General features: G+C 39.2%; 1 protein-coding gene across 4 annotated transcripts in view; it reads right to left on the reverse strand.

The window, feature by feature from the left end:
• Positions 1-1841: 1841 nt before the first annotated feature.
• LOC126237170 (suppressor of hairless protein-like) overlaps positions 1842-22436 on the reverse strand; it is a 209080-nt gene continuing 188485 nt past the window's right edge. For all 4 annotated transcript variants that reach the window (XM_049947028.1, XM_049947029.1, XM_049947031.1 and 1 more), the window contains exon 2: positions 1842-4882. In XM_049947028.1, coding sequence (XP_049802985.1) covers positions 3212-4702 — 1491 coding nt within the window. In that variant the 5' untranslated portion in view covers positions 4703-4882 and the 3' untranslated portion in view covers positions 1842-3211. The remainder of the gene's footprint in view (positions 4883-22436) is intronic.

Raw genomic sequence — 22436 nt, forward strand, 5'->3', positions numbered from 1 at the left:
TGCTTAACACCTTCTGTGAGTATCTGTTTGGATTACAGTCTAACAGCTGTCTGTATCTCTGTAACTCACAAAAATTGGACACATGTTATACAGAATGTTTTATTCGAGTTAAGTCTATACTACCTCTTCCTAAAATATATACTGTTTCTCTTGAAACACTCTGTAGAGATGTTTACTACAAGACAATATTTTGTCTTGGTATCATTAATTACCTTCTGTACTGTTCATGTCACCAGACAGCCTATTATGTTCAGACAATATGGTCATTATTTACTTACACTTCCTCTTTGTTCGAATTTCATCTATGAAGATATTATCAGTGTTTACTCTGTGGTGGGTAATTTATTACTGAAATAAAATTGTAGTCAAGAAAAAACATTTGTACATTATTATTTAAAGATTCTTTGAAGAAATATACATTTCATTACTGCAAATGTCTCTTTTCAGTAACAGTTCACAAACAAAACCTAATTGTTTCAATATTTCTGAACATGTGACTTTTTTTCCCCCACATGAAGCATAGATTTTTCTTACATTTATCTTGTCTGAAGAAACGCCAGATGCTAACGGCATATATTTCATCCCCTATCCTTATAGCTGTTTGGTTCAGGCAGGCACATAATGTATGTCTTTTCATTTGCAATTATTTTAAACAAATAAGGTCATTGTCAAGTTTTGCAAAATCCCTGAATTTCTCACAGAAGAAATTAATTTATGCTTTGCAGAATTAATTTTCTAAGTGTCTTCTGTTAAGTTCTCTCGGTGCTGCCAACCTTAATCCCTAATCTAACCTGATAAGGGTGTCCTCTGGCACCAATACACTGTGTAATCACTCAGATCATATTATGGATGATGGTGATTACCAAACACTTCCTGCACAGAGTTCAGCTGACCATTACCTTTTTCTCTTATACTAATGAAGTCTGCTTGGAACTCCAGGCACTGTGTGCCTCAGTCAGCCAAAAGGATTGCAGCGTGGCATTTTCTATGTGGTCTTGTTGTTAAACTTGCAAGATCATGACGAAATAAATCTCTGGTGAACAGCCTGCATGAGTGTGCATAGGACACAATATTTCGGCAATTGACCCTGTTGCCATCATCAGCGCACCAGATGATGGCAACATGGTCGATTGCCGAAATATTGTGTCCTATGCACACTCCTACCAGGCTGTTCACCAGAGATTTATTTCGTCATAAAATACGCCTGGAGAAATTGAAGAATCACTTGCAAGATCGTATTGGGTTTACAAGTCATTAACAAATTTTTAGACATTGTTAAGTTTTCATGTGGCTGTTACATGGTTATATCCTGTAGTATTAGTCAGAAATGAAATGGAAGGCCTCATGGGACATAGCTTGCGTAAAGGAAATGAGTGATTATGAGTTTTGAAACTTCTACACTTTTAAGTTCATAGCATTCCCATAAACAAGCCAATACATTACTATTCTGTCTGTTATTAATGTAGTGTTTGGCCTTTTGTTTAAGGTTCTTTTCTGAAGATCATGTGATGGTAAAAGACAGGCTTTAGTGTGTATAACACCTGTCCTATTATCATACTGTCAGTGTACACAATCATGACACTAAGCTATACGAATTTACTCAGAGAAAAAAATGATGTCATTTGCTTCTCATAGGTTTGTCAAGTAATGTTCTTAATTAGAATGTAATGATATTCTATCAATTTTGAGAAATTATTGTATACTGCAAGTTGGAAATGCCGATGAATATCACATTGCTGAAAGATTCTACTCTAATCTAGTACCAATTACCAAGATGTTGGTAGACAGCATATATTTTACTCTAAAGAATACAGAAAAGGAAGCAATGAAACAACTCAGGGTTAAAATTGGATGCAAATATATATTTTTAAACATACACTCATTTCACAAAACTGGCAACTTTCATACTTCCACACTCAGTTTCACTATTTTATAGCATATAATCTTTCATTAAATAACAAAAACACGGCAAAAAAATCAATAACACAATTGAAGAAAATTAAAACCACTCTGCCAAAAAGCTGTATCTATACAGGTGGGGATGTAGGTGGTGACGTTTTAATTCTGCAGGTAAATTCAAATACAGCATTCACTAAGTAGAATTCACATTAAATTGTGTTCATAATACATTATTTGTCAATTCTTATAAAGAGCTAACTACATCACTGCAATGCAAAATTATAGATATATATATATTCCTATATAAAATTGTACTGTACATTGCTACCGCTCTTAATAAAAATATAAATTTGCGTCATTTATTTATAAGTATTAGTATATAAATGCAGTTACATTTTATTGCTGTTGTCAGTGTGTATCACCCTCAACCAATTTTTTATGCAGCAATGTTGTCCGCAGAATCACAGACCAGCACTTTGAAATCTCTTATCAGTTTCATACATTTATGAAAGTATTTGTGAAAATGTCTAAAGCAAAGAAAACTACATAAGAATCACATAGGGCTATATTTAGGCCTTGTGTTTTAATTTTTTGAATACATATCTAAATCACAAAAAAACATATTGAATTATTACTGAAATAAAGTATTCTATAGCTCACAATGAATTTTAGTTTTACCCTGTAACTATATAATATAGGTTGTATAAGAAAAGAATGAATTTTCATATTCCTGATGATGTTTTAAAAGCTGTGGTTTCCTTATACAAAATTCAAGACCTTCAGAAACACTATTTTTTTTTATTTATTTACCACAATGATTGGTGCAGTTGGCCCATAGTATAGAAGTATATATTTTACATCTCAGTCTGAATTGTAACATACAAACACACAAGGCCATTTATAAAATAGCTGTCTTTTGTTTATTTTAAAGTATATTTTTATGCTGCCATATTTGTCATTTTTATGTTCGTTTGTATATAAGCAAGATAAATGATTTTCTGCTATAAAGAACTCCGTCTCTGATAAGTAAATACATTACTTAAAATACATTACAAAACAATACAATACACAATGTATAATACAAAAATTACAGTCAACTAGATCATAAATGTTACTCACATTAATGATCAGGTTCAAATGAAATAAAATAAGTTTAATTCTCTGTGACATATATGTCTTTAGGAATCTGCAATTTATCACATGGATAGACAAAGCATAATCTGATTGTAATACAAGAGAGTGCTCTTTACAATACCTAGGCTCTGTCATACACCTTACATATCTACAAGTGCTTTTACGAAGTAAGTCTTTTTCACAGTCCTCCTTGAGGAGGAGGATGGTGACCCCAAGCCATATCGGGCAATGCTGGCATTCGACTGGTTTGGCCACTTCGCATAATGTCTTCTGCCGGTGGACAATGCGGTCTCGGGCCGGGCTCTGGGGTATAGGTGAACGTCAAGCCCGTCGCATAAATAATCCCATCATTTCTTACCAAAGAAACGGGTACTTGTGTTGGCTGACGCACCCACAACCACTCCCCTCTGAATGACGAGATTTCGGGCACTACACATAACATACTCTCCTGGCACCTATACATTGTTTCAGCTTCCACATCTCCAAACCACACTTGTAGGTTAGGTGTGAAATTTTCACCAGTAAGTTCGAGCATTGCGACATCACCTCCTCCATTCAAATGCAAGCTGTGAACGACTGGAACTGGAGTCACTGGAGCACGAACTGGTCCCATGCCTTCAAAAAACTGATACTCTGCTTTATCAGTACTAATAATAGTCCAACATGCACCATCATTTATCATTTCCTTATTTGGTTCCTTTGGGCAAGGTGTTGCTTGAAACTGTATAATTCGTTCCTGTGACAAACACAAGTACATCCTTTCAGTATCTTTCATATAAAAAGCACATTTGTGCAGCTGAGAAACTGGATCATCTGCTTCTAAGAGTGCCATCTGTTTATCAACTTTGCGTATTATGAGGCGTGGAAGAGCCATACCTGTGACACTGCAAACAAGTTTCACTGTACTTCCGTAGTGCACATAACCATCACGAACTGCGAATTCCTCCGACTCCGATTCGTTGTCGTCCAGCAGGTGAATTGTAAATGCTCCCCACTGTGTTGAACTTGCATGAAAGTTGCCATTTTCGACATGAAGGTATCTTGTGCTTACAGTCTGAGAGCGAAGTCTATTGAAGAGAGCCACTTTGGTACCACTAGCTATGCACAGATCAGCGTTCTTCAGAGACTGCTTCTTTTTCGATGGTTTTGATATCACTTTGATTCTTTTGCTATGAAAAACGCCTATGTCATGGCCGTTTCCATAGAACATTTTCACAGAGAGCATGAAGTGTTTACGTTTATCTGAATCTGAAATGTACAGTGTTTTTGCAGCACAATACTGCTTACCATTGTTCAAGTCCAGCTGCTGCATATCTTGATCAGAGTTTCCAATACCAATAAATGCACAAAGTTGAGCTGCTTGTTCTGTTTCTCCCTCTCTCAGCATTTGCTCCTGGCGCATCCTCCACCCTTCACCAAAAAGGTATATACAGGGAGGTGGACAGAAAAAGCGTTTCTCATTTCCATAAGATTTCTGGGCTACTTTGGCATGAAGTATCACGATCACCATATCACTTCTCTCCCTCAAATACCTTTCCATCGCCTCCCTAGTAAGTCTCTGCTCATCTGGTCTGTACAACATGGAACTGAACCTTTCAAAGAAATTTGGTGGTGAAGGTGGAGTTTGCATACTATGCGCCATAGTGGGGAGTCCAAACTGGTGAGGCATTGTGGTGCTGTCTCAAAGGGACACAGGAACTCCAACTTCTGTGTAATGAGATGTTATTACACACTCTTCATGAAGCATGGTCATTAGTTACCTCTCATGTGGGCAATGTATGCAGAGCCAATGACCAACATCAGCAGTTCGTCGTCCTCTTCCGAAAGGAGTGAAATGGGTTTCAGGAAACTGCAAAACAGAAAAAGAAAATGTTAACATTTTATATAAAATATTCAAACAAGACAAATGAAATCTCTGTGTTGGATAAGCCTCATCGTTCACATATAAACATATGATGTACTTCTGAATATCAATTTAATCAAATTAGAGGAAGTTCACACAAAACATTTCAACAAATCACTCTGTACATGCCAGTCAAGGTTCATTTACAAAATTTTACAATGTTATTTCTCTTTAGCATATTCATTTGGGAGTTGCTTTACATTTCCAAGCAATAAGAGATCTCCTTCCATATTGATTTTAATTGGGATTTAATTTTAACATATAATTAATCTACAAAGTGAGTACTTAACTTCAACATATTACTGCAATGAGGCTGTATCGGTTGAAAACCAAACAGGAATGTATTGTAAGATTTAATATGTGGAAAACTGCGTAACATTCATGATACTGTTTCTTGGCAGAAGATATCATTTTTACAAATAGTACAACTATCAAGAGATGTATGTCCATAGGCTTACTACATCCAGAATCAGGTAATATAAAAGTTATCTGTATCAGAATATGTCATGCTGTAAAATAACTGTCAGCGAAGGTTCCTCTGGGTTCAGATACAGGCGAAGGCCATTGCAAACAATATCAAAATGTTGGTACAGTTATTTTACACCATGATGCTGTTCTACATACAGTAAACCTTCATTAAATCTGCACCCGAGAGGTAAACGGGTTTGCATTCCAGTTTTCATGTGGCCCAAATTTGGCAGTGGTCCCTGATCTGACCATGGACTGGAGATGGAATGCTGCCTATCTATGATAAATGAAACAGCATACGGGTACTACAAATATGGCTGTAAGCTATAATTGTTGTTGTATGACTTAAACTCCTTAACTTTTCAGGAATGGGTTGGAATGCAGTTACAGATGTGATTACATTTATAACTGATAAGGTACGTCCCGAGACATTGCGATTATTGAAACATTACATAGTCCTTCAAAATGAATTATCTTCTAACAATTTTATGCATGATGGAAAACCAGCAACAAAAACCAAAACTTTCTAAATTTGCACACTGATCACATGTTGCTCATGACAGATCACACACTGGATCATCAGTACGGAATAACAACTGTCTTTCTCCATGGTAAGAAGGGCGTGGGGTGTGGGTTGCAAGGGTGGACCATGAAGAAGCATGATAGGTATAGGAGCAATGTGAGAGGAATAACTGTGTTCGATCACAGAGAGGATTAATAACTAAAGCTTTACAATGTATCATCATATAGTTACAAATTCATACCTTTCCTAAACGCCAACATCCATGGTCATATTTGAATCTGCTTTCTATGATCACTGCTAAGTCCTGGTATTTGATTTATCATTTATCACTTCTTCCCCCTTGACAATGATTTGTTAATGTGCGAAACATCAAACTGAACCAAGGTTTGGTGCAAACATTATAGTGTTTGTTCACCAATAAAAAATGGATCTGCAAAATTACAGACCATTATCCTTAGCATTGGTTTGTTGCAGAATTCCTGAGCTTATTGTAAATTTACGTATGATAAATTTTCTTAAGACATAAAACTTCTATTCACAGATCAGCATGGATTTAGAAGGCATCTCTTGTGCAAAACTAAAGCTTACCCTTTTCTCGCATGATATCCTACAAAGAATGGAAGAAGGGCAACAGGCAGATTCTATATTGCTAGATTTCCAGAAAGAATTTGATGTGGTGCCCTACTGCAGTGTTAGTGTAGGTCCAAGCACATGGAATAGATTCTCAGATAGTTCAAAGGTCTGAAGAAGGCAAGGTAAAACCACCTCCAATATGACCACACCTAGTAAATCACTGTTTTGTTCAAACCCACCTTTGAGTCAATGAAAGCTTTATGCACTAACTTCATTAACATAAAAATTCTGTCACCACTTTATGCAGTACTGAAACACTGCTTGTCCAAGTTCTACATCTGTATGTCCCCAGTTATCATAAAAAATTCTGTTTTCAGACTGTGGACAATAGTGATATGTAGGACCACATTTCTCAAGTGAATTTCTCAAGTTTTTCCTTCATGAATTTCTCACGTTTCAACTTCATGTTCATTGTGCAAGATGCATGTTGGACAAAGCTGCCAGATATTTTCTCATATGTTGAAATTTAAATGTAGATTTTATTCCAAAAAGTATTCCCTCAGACATCATTTCAATCTTTCATTAAATTCAGTATAGAACACATCTGAAATTGGTTAAGTCTTTGATTTTGATCTGATTTTGTTGTTCTGTACGAAATTGTCAATGCTCCTAATTAGATACTCTAACAGAATTCACTACAAGTCTGATTTTCTGGCTTTTGCTAAAGGATACTACATGCACAAAGCTATACAACCACTGAAAACTGTTAGGGACAAAGTTACACACTTGGTAGAGCATCCTAAATTGTTTTGAGATTAGGCAGAAATAGCCAGAAACAAATGTTTAGTTTTTCTAACGGCAAGAAAAATCTATAAAACACTTGGAAAGCAACAGCAATTGTTCAAAATGCTGACCATAAGTCTCAGTGCAAGCATGCCACTTACATGGTGGAGGTACCTCATACCGACACTAGTCATTCCCTTTCCTGTTCCCTTCGTAAATGGAGTGAGGGGAAAATGCTGATCTAAAAGCCTCTGTAAAAGCCCTAATTTCTCTTATTCTGTCTCCATTGTCCTTACACAAAATATATGTTGGTGGTAGCAGAATCATTCTGGAGTTAGCTGCAATGTCGTTTCTCTATGAATTTCCACAATAGTGTTTCATGAAATGAATGAAATCTTCCCTCCAAGGATTCCTATTTGAGTTCACAAAGCACCTCTGTAATAATTGCATACTGATTAAACCTGCCACTATCAAATCTAGCAGCATGCCACTGAGCTGCTCTAATATCTTCCTTTGATCCGACCTTCTAGGGATTCAGAAAACTTTAACAGTACTCAAGGATGGTTTGCACAAATGTTATGTACATTATCTCGTTTATCACTGAACTATACTTTCCTATAAATCTCCCAATAAACTGTAGTTGGGTATTTGTCTTCCCCATTACCAAACTTATGTACTCGTTCAATCTCATACTGCTCTGCAATGTTACACATAGATATTTAATCGAGGTGACTGTCAAGCAACACACCATTAATACTGTATTCCAACATTATAGGATTGTTTTCCCTACTCATCTGCATTAACTCACATTTTCCACATTAAGAGCTAGTTGCCATTTATCACACCACATAGAAATTCTAAGTGATCCTGTATAGAAATTCTAAGTCATCCTGTATGCTTCTGCAATCACTCAGATGAACACTTGCCATAGAGGATAATGTATTTAACTGTACTATTTACCAGTTGTTCAAGCAAATTGCATGTCTGAGAATCTATTCAATGTGCTCGGACCTACATTAACACTGCAGTGGGGCACCAGATCAAATGCTTTCTGGAAATCTAGCAATATAGAATATGCCTGTTGCCCTTCTTCCATTCTTTGTAGGATATCATGCGAGAAAAGGGTAAGCTTTAGTTTTGCGCAAGAGATGCCTTCTAAATCCGTGCTAATCTGTGAACAGAAGTTTTATGTCTTAAGAAAATTTATCATACGTAAATTTACAATAAGCTCAGGAATTCTGCAACAAACTAATGCTAAGGATAATGGTCTGTAATTTTGCAGGTCCATTTTTTCCCTTCTTATGTACAGGAGTCATCTATGCTCTTTATCGAGTCACTTAGGACTTTGCCATCGGCAAGAAATTCATGATAAATGCAAGCTAAGGAAGAGGCCAGTGCCAAACTGTACTCTCTGTAAACTAAATTGGTATTCAATATGGAGTTAATTTATTCATAGTACTATTCAAATGAACATGACTTAATGTATTGTTAAAGCCACACAGAGCTGGCAAACATTCTCAACACAGAAGTATTCACACAAGAGTTTCACGAGAATGCAATAGATGGTGTGACAGATAATCCATCAACAAACCCATCAACTTTCTTGTGAAGTTCACATTCCTAAGAAAATATCTGGTAAGCATTGGTGGGATGGCAATGAAACCCCTATCATAAACAATATGTGCAAAGCATGGATCCAAATTATGATGATAAGAGAGTCTAGTTTTGGCTATGAATTATATTATAATGCGCTCACAATATTTTAGACATTGTAGTTACAAACACACCTGACTTTATTGGCAGTATAGACACAGAAATTAGTGATCATGATATCAAAGTGACAATGTTTAGTAAAGTTAATAAAGACATAAAGAAGGCTTGTTGAGTATGTATGCTGGAACAAAGATGAATGCATGATGAAAAAATCGAAAAAAATCGCAACACCAAAAAATAATTAATGTAGAGTAATGAAGTTTTGGTAATACATTTGTCTAAGTAACATATTTAAGTGATTAACATTGCGTGATCACAAGTTAATGTAAATGTGAGGTAAGTCATTGGCAATGTGAAGTACTGGTACATTAATAATTGGCATAGCTACCAGAATGTTGAATTCAAGCATGCATTGTATTGTAAACGTATCGGATGTCAGTTTGCAGTTTGGAGTTAGATGCCTGTTGCATTTGGTTGGTCAATACAGGGACGTTTAATGCTGTGACTCATATAGTGATTGACTGGAGACAGATCTTGTGATCAAGCACGCCAATGCAACATATAGAAACTCTGTAGAGCAAGTTGGCTTACAGTGGCGGTATTTGGTCCAGTGTTATGCTGTTGGAAACATTCCATGGAATGCTGTTCATAAGGGCAGCACAAAAATTCGAATAACTAGACTTACATACAAATTTGAAGTCAGTGTGAATGGGATAGTCATGAGAGTGCTCCTGCAGTCATACAAAATCTCCAGTGTATGTCCAGTGTCTAAAATACACATGCAGGTTGGTTACAAGCTTGTAACTGGCCTCCTCCTAAAAACCCACAGCCATCACTGGAACTGAGGCAGAACCAGCTTTCATCACGAAACACAACATATCTCTACCCTGCCCTCCAATGAGCTCTCAACTGATACCACTGAAGTAACAAGTGGTGGTGGTTTGGGGTCAGTGGAATGCATGCTACAGGGCATCCGACTCAGAGCTGTCTTTAAAGTATCCGAACAGTTCATTGTTTTACTGTTGTGCCAACTGCTGGTCAAATTGCTGCTGGAGCTGCAGTATGATGTGCCGGAGCCATATGCTGAACACAATGGCCGTTCGGAGCCTCATATTCTTGCAACCCTCCATTCTCATGACCACTGCTGCCAGCAATCACTTATAGTGGCTACATTCCTGCCAAGTCTTTCTGCAGTTTCGCAGAAGGAACATCCAACTTCTCCTAGCCCAACTGCACATCCGTTTCTCAAATTTAGTGACGTGTTGATAATGGCATCTTTGTCGCCTTAAAGGCATTCTTGACTAACATCAACACACAATGTCCAATCTCAATGGTAACTACCGCTCACGGCTGCATTACAGCACGTATTTAATTCAAATTTGATTTGGATCCTCATAGTGGTGCTACTAGTGCCACTCTTATCCAACTGGTGCGAAATTTGAATAGGCATTATCTTTCTGATGTAGAAACACATCTACCAATTTCAAGTCGTACAACTCCTGCTTCGTGTTGCAATTTTTTTCGTCAGTGTAGTTATTTGACCCTATATAGAGAATGAATGGACATCATTAGATCCAAAATGATGGATGAAGAAGAATCATGGGCAGAGTTTAAACTGACTGCAAATCATGCTCTGGACAAGCATGTGTGGGGTAAGTAGATTAAGGGGTGAAAAGACCCACCATGATTCAATAACAAAATTCGGAAAATGCTGAGCAAGCAGAAATGTACCACTCTAAGATTTAAAAAAAAAAATAAAATAAAATAAAAAATCGCCCATATCGAAAGGTAAAAACCGTCTTAGCTTAGTGAAACATCTTGCCGAGTACCTGAGAAAATTCTGGTCCTAAGTAAAAGACTTCTATCTAGACACTTGTCGACCAGTCTGGTGAGACAATAGAAGACAGCATAAGGAAAGCTGAAGGTTTGAATTACGCATTCATGCAAGATCGTAGAAACATAGCGTCGTTTAACCATAGCACAGACTCACTCTCATATGGACGGCACCCCAGTTGCCGAGAAGCACCTGAGAGAGTTGGAAAGGAAGTCCTGTGTCATTTAATTTAATAAATAAATAAATAATCTCATAACTTATACGACTGGTGAATTCCAGGCAGTCAGTTGGATTTGCTAAGTCAATCTAGTAAACATTTTGTGCCATCTAGGGTGTTTACAGAGATTATGAATGTTATATTTGAGTTTCGTGAAGCTGTTGCCAGTCCGTGGGTTTGTTTGTTTGTTTGTTTGTTTGCACACAACAGTGCTTCACTAGGCACGGTCTTATTGGAGATGGTAAGCCATTATCTTGTTCTGACATTTAAACTGATTTACCTTGCCAGTTATAGGGAGGTCTACAGTTTAATGTAGACTCCAAACCAAGTTTCAGCTCAGCATATGCCACATCATGTCCACCTAAGTAGCTGCACAGTCAGTGCAAGAGATTGCTAAGCAAATGGGTCTGGGTTCTATTCCCGGACAAACTGGAGATTTTCTTCACTCAGGGACTGTGTTGTCCTTACGCTCGTATCGTCATAATTGACATTATGCTGTTGAGATGGCTGAGTGGGTATAGTACATAAGCCAAAATTTTTGTTTTCCAAATATTTTGAATCTTCGAAAATTACCAGAGATGAATAAGGTGATAAGTGACTTTTGGATCCGTAGTCGGCCAATTAAGCAAAAACTTTTTTTACTATTCGATCTCTACAGTACCAAAGCCATACCCATCCACCACCCCCCTTAAGCATGCACGCGCAACTGCAATCACTTTTTTGTGTTGACAAATAGAAACCGCATCAGCTGTAAAATCCGTTTATTCTTAGGCACTGCCGGTTTCACAGCTTTTACAGCTACATCTTCAGATGCAAATCTGTACGTAAGTGGAAAGCAATCGCGCAGAAAAATAAATAATCCAAAATCTACGATGAAACCGTAATACAAAACGCACTCCCTGGAGTCAAGTCAATATGTACATAAAAAAATTACGTGAACTCACTTTCATGGCAGCAATGGCGGTTATGGCTGAAACAACTGGTTTTCGGTTATACCTTTTTTTTCCCTTCAAGGCCAGCTTAAACAGTGTTAAAACCTCTCAAAATAACCTGTTTCTGAAATAACCAAAAATTGGTTTTTCCTGTAATGAACGTAAAAATTGAAATTTTGACTCTTTCAGTTTCAAGATACACAGAATCAAAATATTAAATTAACTGTGCAAATATAAGAAAACTCAGCCGGTACAACGATCATAGCGCTATTTGGGCATTACGAATGGTCTGCGATAAAGGGTGAAAATTGATGATGAAGTTCTGTATTTATCATTAAATTGTCCTTTAACAAAATCTATTAGCAGAGAAAGGCATTATTATATACACAAGCAACAGATTAGCTACTCTGTATCTTCACTGTAATCTTTGAATGAATTGTTTTCTCCTTGTATGATGTAGAAGGTTTGTCGTGGCTTGTCCCGTTTTTAATAATTTTAAAGCAAATGGGGCACTGTACTTCATTGATACCGCACATCGTAAAATACTACCAGACCACAGATGGTGGCTTTCTGTAATACAATTATTGTCCGGCGACAACAGCGAAAAACTACCATACAGATAAATAGGGCAAGTCTCGTACAACTCATGTACATGCGTACCATCCATTAGGCCACGCCTCACGGTAACAGGTACATTGTCTCAGCATTGCTGTTATTAATTCTCACACCTTGTGTTTATTGTTAGTTTCTGTCGGCATTGTTATTAAAATAGCACTGATCGCTTTTCCTCTTTTCTATTGCAACGCGAAATTTTACGAAGAAAAATTACTGGTTTCTAAAAAAAGATTTATTTAAAAACCAAAAATTTTAGGAGTGCTTCAATGGTTAACTGACTGTCCTCTAAAATGGCCTATGTGCTACAAGAAATAAGATATGGTGGAAAAGGCTCCCGTAAATCGTATGGAGAAGGGTAAGAAACAATGAAGAGGAAATTTTATGTAATGCCACAATGAATAAGGAGGAACGTCAACATGTAGTCGTGAACACCCACTATCGAATGAATGGTTATCTAGGTGACAGTTCACTATTTAAAAACTTTGGGCGCCATAATAATCTATACGGTATCAAGGGAAATAGACTTGGTAAATTTCTCATTGAAACTCAAAGTAATCATAAAACTGTATCAAGCAGGCGTCATTTGTGACTCGAAGATTTAGCTAGCAACGCAAGTAACTGGCACATGGCATGACAATTAGACAGGCAGAAAGAGAAAATACTAACGTGTTGTTTAGGAACAACGTAAGTTAACTAAATCGAACCACACACGATTGACTATGAATGCTGGGTTTTCATGTGATATTTCATGTGGGTCATGAATTGAATTCAGTGAGTACATTTTTATTACGCTTCGTCTTAGGTCTGGGATTATTTTCTACGTGATTGTTTTCAGCCTGTATACAGCTTTGCACTTCAAGACCCAGCTGTCAATGAAATGATTTTACAACTGAAGCGGTTGTATTTCTCGGCATGATTTGCCGTGGCTGTGGTTGCCCAGACTATAAAGCTTTCTTTGCACACTTTTTTTTCGTATTATACGTCAATTTTTTCTTGTACGAGTGTAACACCGATGACGCGGAAGAACACTATCCGTCTGTGATTTTTAGTATCGTATGTCACCTGAATTACCATTTAATTTACCCGCAGATAAACGAACATAGCGAAAGTAAAAATGAACTGCTTTTCAAGCAAGTACGGAGCGACATCTAAACAGATCCTACCCAGTTTTACTAGGAAGTGGCTAACGTCTGCCACGGCCCCCCAACGAACTCTTGCCCCTCTGTACACCTGACTTCCGGGAAGCGTTATTTATACAATCCTTGCCACCTTGACCCAATATCCGTTGCAGTCAACCAGTCCTTTAATGTGCTGAAGGAAGACTGTTCAAACCCGCGTCATCCGGCCATCCTGATTCAGGTTTTCCGTTACTTCCCTAAATCGCTTTAGGCAAATGCCGGGTTGGTTCCTTCGAAAGGGTACGGGCGCTTTGCTTCTCCATCCTTTCCTGTTCCGAACTCGTGCACCGTCTCTAATGACCTCGTTGTCGACGGGGCGTTAAAGACTAATCTTCTCCTCCCAGCTTTACAGGTCGTCATCATCATACAACGAATGACAGGTAGCCTTATTGGTTCATGAAACAATGTGCATGTGTAGGATGCATCCGATAGCTTTTGAATATTTGTTAATCAATATGAAGCTACACGAATACACGACATAAGCTGCGGAGAAATAACAACGAGATGCACGACTGGGAGTATTTCGATGAAGTGTAGTACTGCTGCAGAAAAGAGAGCGTACAAGAACCTTATGTGGACTATCCTTCTGTACTGCTGAAGTATTTGAGATCAATGTTAATTACCAACATAGGAGCAAGTTTAGAAAATCCGATTCGCGCTGTTAAGATTCGAAACTGACAGATGCTGTCAGACTGATATTTGCGCAAATGTTCAACCTTTTTTACAAGTGAATCTTTGAAAGGAAGACGATATCATCTGACTAGAACGACTGACCAAATTAAATGAAGCTTTACTCGAAAGACACAGCTGTTCGATGTGCACCTCCCGGAAGATCGATAGTAACAAAAGCTCTGAGCACTATGGGACTTCACACACATCCATGCCCGACGTAGGATTCGAACCTGCGACCGTAGATGTCGCGCGGTTCCGGACTGTAGCGCCTAGAACCGCTCGTCCACTCCGGCCGGCTCGATACCAACAGGAAAGACATTAAGACACGTATGGGGCAAACAGTCATTTTTCCCGCTCTTCATCATTCCCATGTGTGACAAGGACAATGACGAATACGGGTCCTCACATAGCCTAGCGGGGATACTAAACGGTCATTTGTGCACTACGTAACAACAGAGCGAGATCTGAATGATTTTGCTTGAAGTTATCTTTCTGCTAACTACAGGATTTATGTTCGCATCTAACATACGAAGATACGGAATAAGCTTTATCACCGAAGGTGGTCTAATAATATCTCCAACTTATAATCCAATTGACTTTATAACGGAGGGGCCTAATAATCAACTGTATCAGACTAGTTCACAAAATTACACTGTAGAGCTCTGCCAAACAGCTGTGGAGGTTGCTCCAAAAGGCACTTTCTAAGTTTGCGACACAGTTACAATAACTGCAATAAAGTAGCAGGATAACCTCTTCCTAACGTATATAAATGCAAGACAATGACCATAAAACAGAAAAAGCAGCCGTAGTTTCCGACTACAGGACTACTGGCGAACATATCCTTTAAATATTTAGAATCAATACTAACAAAGGTATATGAAATGGCACTAAAAAGCGATAAGAAATCATGCGCACGCACGCACGCACGCACGCGCGCGCGCACGCACACACACACACACACACACACACACACACACACACACACACACACACACACACACACACCTGTAGTAGGGAAGGCGAATGAAAGAATCTGATTTGTTGGAACAGTTCCTGGAAAGAACTACGAATTCGTAACGGGAAAAGCACAGAAATCGGCGGTGGGACTGATTGCAGTTTAAGCTCCTGTGTTTGGCGTGGCTATCAAGTAGGCATCGACAGCAGGCATTCAACGAATACAGAAATGCAGTTGATAGGCTCACAACACATTTGTCTAGTCCGTACTAAAGTGCAACAGATATGCTCAGGAAACTTAAATATGGATCCGGATGAGAGGTGACACCAAGACAGTGTTCTGTAGGGGTAGAGAATCGATATCTGAGGAGTTAAATTCTGCTGCCACCAACGTGTACTTGGCGTATGGATCACTGGAATAAGTCAAGAGAGATTAGGGCGCTTACAGAGGCATCGAGACCGTAACTTTTCCACTTGTTCAATCGCCGAATGGAATACGTCAGAAAATAGCTAGTTCTGGTACGAAGTATCCTATGCCATGCATTGTACAGTGTTTCGCCGATAAATATACACTAAAAGAACCCACCAGCGAGGAATTATCCGAATGGGACAAAATGGTAGATGAGATGCAGTTGTACAGGCAAAAATAAATAAATAAAAATAAAAAAATACAATTTCAGAAATCAAGAGAAAGAGCTTCACGAACTGATCAGTTCAAAAACGCGTTGGCCCACCTCCGGCCCTTATGCAAGCAGTTATTCGGCTTGTCATTGATTGATGGAGTTGTTGGAAGTCATCCTGAGGGATATCGTGGCAAATTCTGTCCAGATGGCGCATAAGCTGGTCAAAATCCCGAATTGATTTCGTGCCCTGCCCATAATACTCTAAACGTTTTCATCTACATCGATACTCCGCAGATCACATTTAAGTGCCTGGCAGAGTGTTCACCGAAGCACCTTCAAAATTCTCTATTATTCCAATCTCGTATAGCGCGCGGAAAGAACGAACTGCTACATATTTCCGTACGAGCTCTGATTTCCCTTATTTAATCGTGGTGATAGTTTCTCCCTATATAGGTCGGTGTCAACAAAATATTTTCGCATTCGGAGGAGAGAGCTGGTGACTGGAATTTCGTGAGAGGGTTCCGTCTCAACGAAAAACGCTTTCTTTTAATATGTCCCGCCCAAATCCTTTATCATTTCGGTGACACACTCCCACATTTCGCGATAAAACAAAACGTGCTGCCCTTCTTTGAACTTTTTCGATGTACTCCGTCAGTCCTATCTGGGAAGGATCCCACACCGCGCAGCAGTATTCTAAAAAAGGGCGGACAATTGGGTGTAGATCCGGCAACCATGCTGTCAACGTAGTGTCTGGCAAGCACGAAGGCAGTTAGTAGAAACTCTCGCCGTGTGCGGGCGGGTATTATCTTGAAGAAATGCAAGCCCAGGATGGATTGTCATGAAGGACATTAACACAGAGCGTAGTTACATTCCACACCGCTATGCAACACGCTGCAGTTCGGAGGTAGCGGCAGAGGACTGCAAAATATGTAGAGATGAAGATAGATGCAGAATGTTAATAACGTTTGTTTTACTTAAAAAGCTCTAGTTTTCACATAAAAAATTCGGAGGCGTTAGTTTTCAACAAGCTCTCTTCGTACATAGGGGAGGATAAAAAAAAAAGCGAAATCCACCAACGAGTTTCTGCATCTTCAGATTACCCACAGTTATTGCTTCCAGATGTAGAGATCATATTGCGTTCAGAGGTTAATAAAACGGCTCTTGCGCGGCACCCTCCAAACAATATTGGTTATTGCTACATTAGAGCGCTGAAGCTCTGCGACCGTGTGACATACCGCCTGCAATTGTGTACGCGTGTTTCGGTGCAACGAGCAGCTCCCTGCAACGGCGATTTTAAATGAAGCGTGCCGAGAGTTTAATTATTTTGCTACAATTACGCAGCATCATTTGGAAATTCGCGTTTGTCGAGTTTGCGGCCACAAGCCGCGCGCGCCGTTCGGTTCCCACGCGCGGCTGGCAAGCCAACAGTCTGCCCCAGGAAGCGGCACGGGCCAAAAACAACAGCGCCGACACACACACACACACACACACACACACACACACACACAGAGCCACTGCCGATTTATTCCTCCCGGGCGGAATCAACACACGGAGAGCCCGATTCGTTTAAGCGATTTCAGCATTCATCGCACAAAACAATCAATCTCAGCGGCTTAAAATTGTCGGCATCCGCCAACTAGATCAGACTGTTTCCCGGAATGAAAATAGTCACTTCAATTCACGTCGACAGCATTTAAGTATTGCCGCAAATTTCAATGCAAACATTCTAGGTTAGGCGCGACTGTGGCCGTTACGAATATCAACTGCAAATACACTGGTCCTGTAAAAAGTCACAATTATTATATTATGCTTTCACATTACGCGTTTCGGAGGATTATGCCATGAACGACTTTTGGGTAATGTTTGGCACTACCTTACAGTGGTGACAGAGTCCTTTTTCATTCATGTTTAATATACTATACACTGAACTATTTTCAACTGATATTTTCCCAACTACTGACAAAACATTACAGCCATTGTTCCTCTGTGCGCAACGTGAACTTACGGCTGTTGTAATAATTCATCAGTAACTGATAAATTCAGCTTTCGGGACTTCTTTTTCAAATTACAAATGCTCTGCGAGGGCCAGCGACAGTATTACTCGGTTCATAATATACAGCAATGCATGTCATTGCTATTAAAATTTAGTTTTTGAATAAAAATACTCCGCGTAATGTTACTGGTCCTAGGTGAATGTACGCTCTAGCTACATGCTATGAGAGAACCGACAAACTTTCTTATCGACACGATGAAATGAATAGCAACATGATCCACATAAGATTTTTAACATTGATCTATGTAATGATCCTTCGTGATAGTAGTTTCTGGGATAGACTTCTCATTTAATAATAAAAAAGAGTTAATGCACAATGGAATTTACGAATAATTATAAACACAAAATCAAAGAGAAATTGTATAGATTTTACGACATCCAGCATTTTAAAAAATCGTTTTATTATCAATGGGAATATTTTATGGCGTTGCAAACGATTCAGCTCCTGTAAATATTTACATGCAAAAGTAAACAAACCATGTAATAGTTGCCACAGAAGCTTCACGATTTGAATCTTTCTTACACTATAGAAAACTAAGTGTTTTAGTTCCATTTCCACCAAATGCCGACAGGCTTTCTAACTTTAAACCTTGAGGCATGGTGGTTCCAGCTTGGACCCTTGGTTGTTTATGATCATCATCATCGTTCGCTATTTCAAACGTAATGCTGGACAGAACCTTGCTCTAGACTTCTCAATGCATTCTGGGTATTTAGCTACACACATGCACGGCACTCCCCTCCATGTTTTCGTATGTCATCTACCCACCTCCCATCTCCCTCTTCGTCTGGCGGTGTAACAAAATTTACGAGTAAGACAGACAGACAGACAGACAGACGCACACAGGGGGGAGGGAGGGAGGGAGGGAGGGAGGTGCTTTGTGCATCGTACTTCAACGGGATTTGTATCAGTTTCACAGTTGTGTAATGTGAAAATATTTCAGCGCAGAAGATAGGCTGAGCATTGGGCGACATAAAAAATAAATATAATAATAATAATAATAATAATAATAATAATAATCATCATCATCATAAGATGGAGACGTCGTCGCAGGTTAGGTGTAAAGAAGCAGACTAACAACGATCGTTTTCTTTCCCTGGACATATTCTGGCAAGGGAAACATGCCTTTCAACGAATACCGATGCGATATAATGAATGCGTTGCCTATTTAAGGAAAGAAGTTCCACCTAGCGAATATTTAATGACAAGCAATAGGAAAATGATCGCGCAGCTAACAAAACGACGAATGTATGGCGCAAAGTAGAACACAGCTTACACGGGTACAGACGCAAACGTTTTACTAATTGACAGATAAACGTACCATATACTGTGTCGTCATAAACACAACACTTGGCCACGCCTCGGTCAAATCGGAATACTGTTGAGCATATGATAAGACTGAACGATTGTGGAATGAGTAACGTCGATAAGAGGACGTTACATAACTGTTGCGTAATATCAAATGGCCGAAACAGCAGAAACGCATTGTTTCAATGAGATTCTTCAACATTACTACACAGTTCTGCTACGCGTCCTGTGAGAGCTCACAACGAAGCCGGCCGCGGTGGTCTTGCGGTTCTAGGCGCTGCAGTCCGGAACCGCGGGACTGCTACGGTCGCAGGTTCGAATCCTGTCTCGGGCATGGATGTGTGTGATGTCCTTAGGTTAGTTAGGTTTAAGTAGTTCTAAGTTCTAGGGGGCTGATGACCTAAGAAGGTAAGTCCCATAGTGCTCAGAGCCATTTGAACCATTTTGATCTCACAACGAAACGACTTTAGTTTCCTCATGGGTCAATCCTATTTTGTCGAGGAGTTCCTTGAAAAATTAAGCTGATTGTTGTTGTATTGTTGACTGCGTTTACTTAAACTTATGGACTGACTTTTTTGGGTTCATAAACATTTATTTTTATCTTTATTACTTTTATGTTTTAATTTCATGTACTGACACGTTCCATGACCTTGGAGATCTTTTGCTCTTCAATTTGGTCCTACGGAACGTGACGTGTAAATAAAAATAAAAAATAAACTTACTGTTGAACGACAGTCCACTGCAAACTTTTTCTTTTCTTTTTTTTGCGGACTTTCAAAACCGAAGTTTCTTCAAGTAAGCAGACGGTCATTGGTTTAATGCAAGGGTAAATGTTTGTCATATTCGCAGGTAATTGTAATGTGATTGATTAATAACCACCTTAATTACTAGGACTCACCCCAACACTGCTCCTCCACATCATCACGACAATATAAATTTCAGATTGTTCGATCAACGACCCGGAGGAAAAAACCACAGCAATGGAATCGAGATGATGTGGTAAGTATCACTTATAATGATAGGGGTGTTCCGACCAATACATGCATCTGCTGTAAAGGTCATCTTTACATATGCAAGGTATTTCTTTGCATCAAAAGTCCTAGGATGATAGAACACATCTTGGGGAACAACCTTTGTTAGAAACAATGTGTTCGCTAACTTCTCGTTCACGCCAGGCATCCTTTAGTATTCGCCAGCTCTGGAATGACTAGATTCCACCAAATTAATAAGGCCTGCTAACCAGATGTTCTACATACTGTTTACATCAATAAATTGATGGAGAGATTTTCGGAAAGAGAACAATACGCGGTTGAAGATATTTTAGGAGCGAATCAGGAACTTTAATTTTCTCGGATTGAACCCTATCATGCGGAGCACACGACTGCATTACAGTCAACACACCTTGCAGACGCACGTCGCGGAGTGCCTACACCCTGCCGCCTCTCAGGGGCAAAACCAGAACAAAAGGACGCTGGCGTCGCCAGGAAACTTCAGCGAACCGTTTTCATCTAACAAAAATTGTTCCCTGTGACGTGAGCTATCGTCCCTGGACGTTTGATCCAAACACTTCGTAACACCCTGTATACTGACAAACCACAGCTTTTTTATGATGAGACAGACCATCAGGCTCTTTCATATTAACCATCGAATGTGCACATAGCTTACTTTGTATAGTTCACTATCTCATAGTTTTGTTGTTCGTTGGTTAGCAGCTGGCATTAAATTTTTGCTTTTCCTTTTACACGGAGTATGCACTACAATGTCAGAAACGCCCCCATTGCAGTCTAAATACTAATACTCGTTAACGCACTGTCAACTGCTTTTAGGAATGACAAAAGATGGTATGCATTTTGATACTGATATAAACAGGCAAATTAACACTGCAGCGTACTGCTACAAAAATTTCGGAAACGTTGAAAAGAATTGGTAGGTCTGAGAGATGGATCTGCAGCTGAGGGCGCTTCCACCCCAGAATTTCGCATAGAACTATAAATTAAAGACAGTATTTTACGCTTCCGCATGTAGCGTTGTCAGGTTAAATTCAAAGATAACAACGTAAATAAGACAAAGCATTTTATTTGAAATACAGCATTTTCTAGTGGTACATATAAACTTACTTGTTACCAGTATTTCGTGCATTCGGAAATACCCTAGATAAAAGGATCCGATTTATCCCCACTAAATCGAGTGTCAGCACTTCCATCGCCGATTTCTTCATATATGCTCGCTTTATGTGTATCTTCGGGTGAATGTATTGATATTGGCCAGTGGTCACATGTACTGAAATTGGCCAATCTAGTGTCTCTAGCCTCATGATAAAGCCTGGCTCCTTGGGTGTCTTGTGCAGTGTGAGAAAGCATTAACACCTAGCTTTGCACCAAACTGCACACTAAAGGCGACGGAGCCGCGTGTGCTAATGATTGTAGTACACGAAATACAAACCGTCAGCGGGAAATTTGTTTACGACTAGGTGAAACGCTTTCTGAACGGAAACTGATGATGGGCCATGTACAGATCGACTGTCAATACACGTAACACAAATGTGCAGACGCTAAGATAGGCAGACAGTTCACTGACACGTATAACTCAGATTTATCTAGTCATCAAATTATCGTTGTCAGGTACGCAAACATGTTGGTCGCAAGGCACCACTGTATTTATCACATTTCGACGAACATTTATAGGTATTTGACATTAATGCTTCGATCGATTTCAAAAAAGTGTCTCGGCTGGTAATTATCTACAGGTCGTCGTCATCACGTCCATGTCTTTGAATAAATGTAAGAAATATACGAAGGATTAGTCACTTCGAAAACGTCAAGTTACGCAAACATTTTTCTTTGTGTAAGACACATGTCGCAGTCGTGGTACACATGGAAATCTCAGCCGCCAGGAAATGTTGCAGCCGTGAGAGACCAATACGAGATGATTACTTAGCTGTCTGGACTGGCCAGACTCCGCTACAACATTTCCTTTATTGCCGAGAACGAATTACCGCACCGTGCTCCATTTACCAAGGGGGTGTGCCACTCCGTATTGAATCTCTAGAGGCGTGA

Source organism: Schistocerca nitens, chromosome 2, assembly GCF_023898315.1.
Source record: "Schistocerca nitens isolate TAMUIC-IGC-003100 chromosome 2, iqSchNite1.1, whole genome shotgun sequence".
Taxonomy (NCBI): Eukaryota; Metazoa; Arthropoda; class Insecta; order Orthoptera; family Acrididae; genus Schistocerca; species Schistocerca nitens.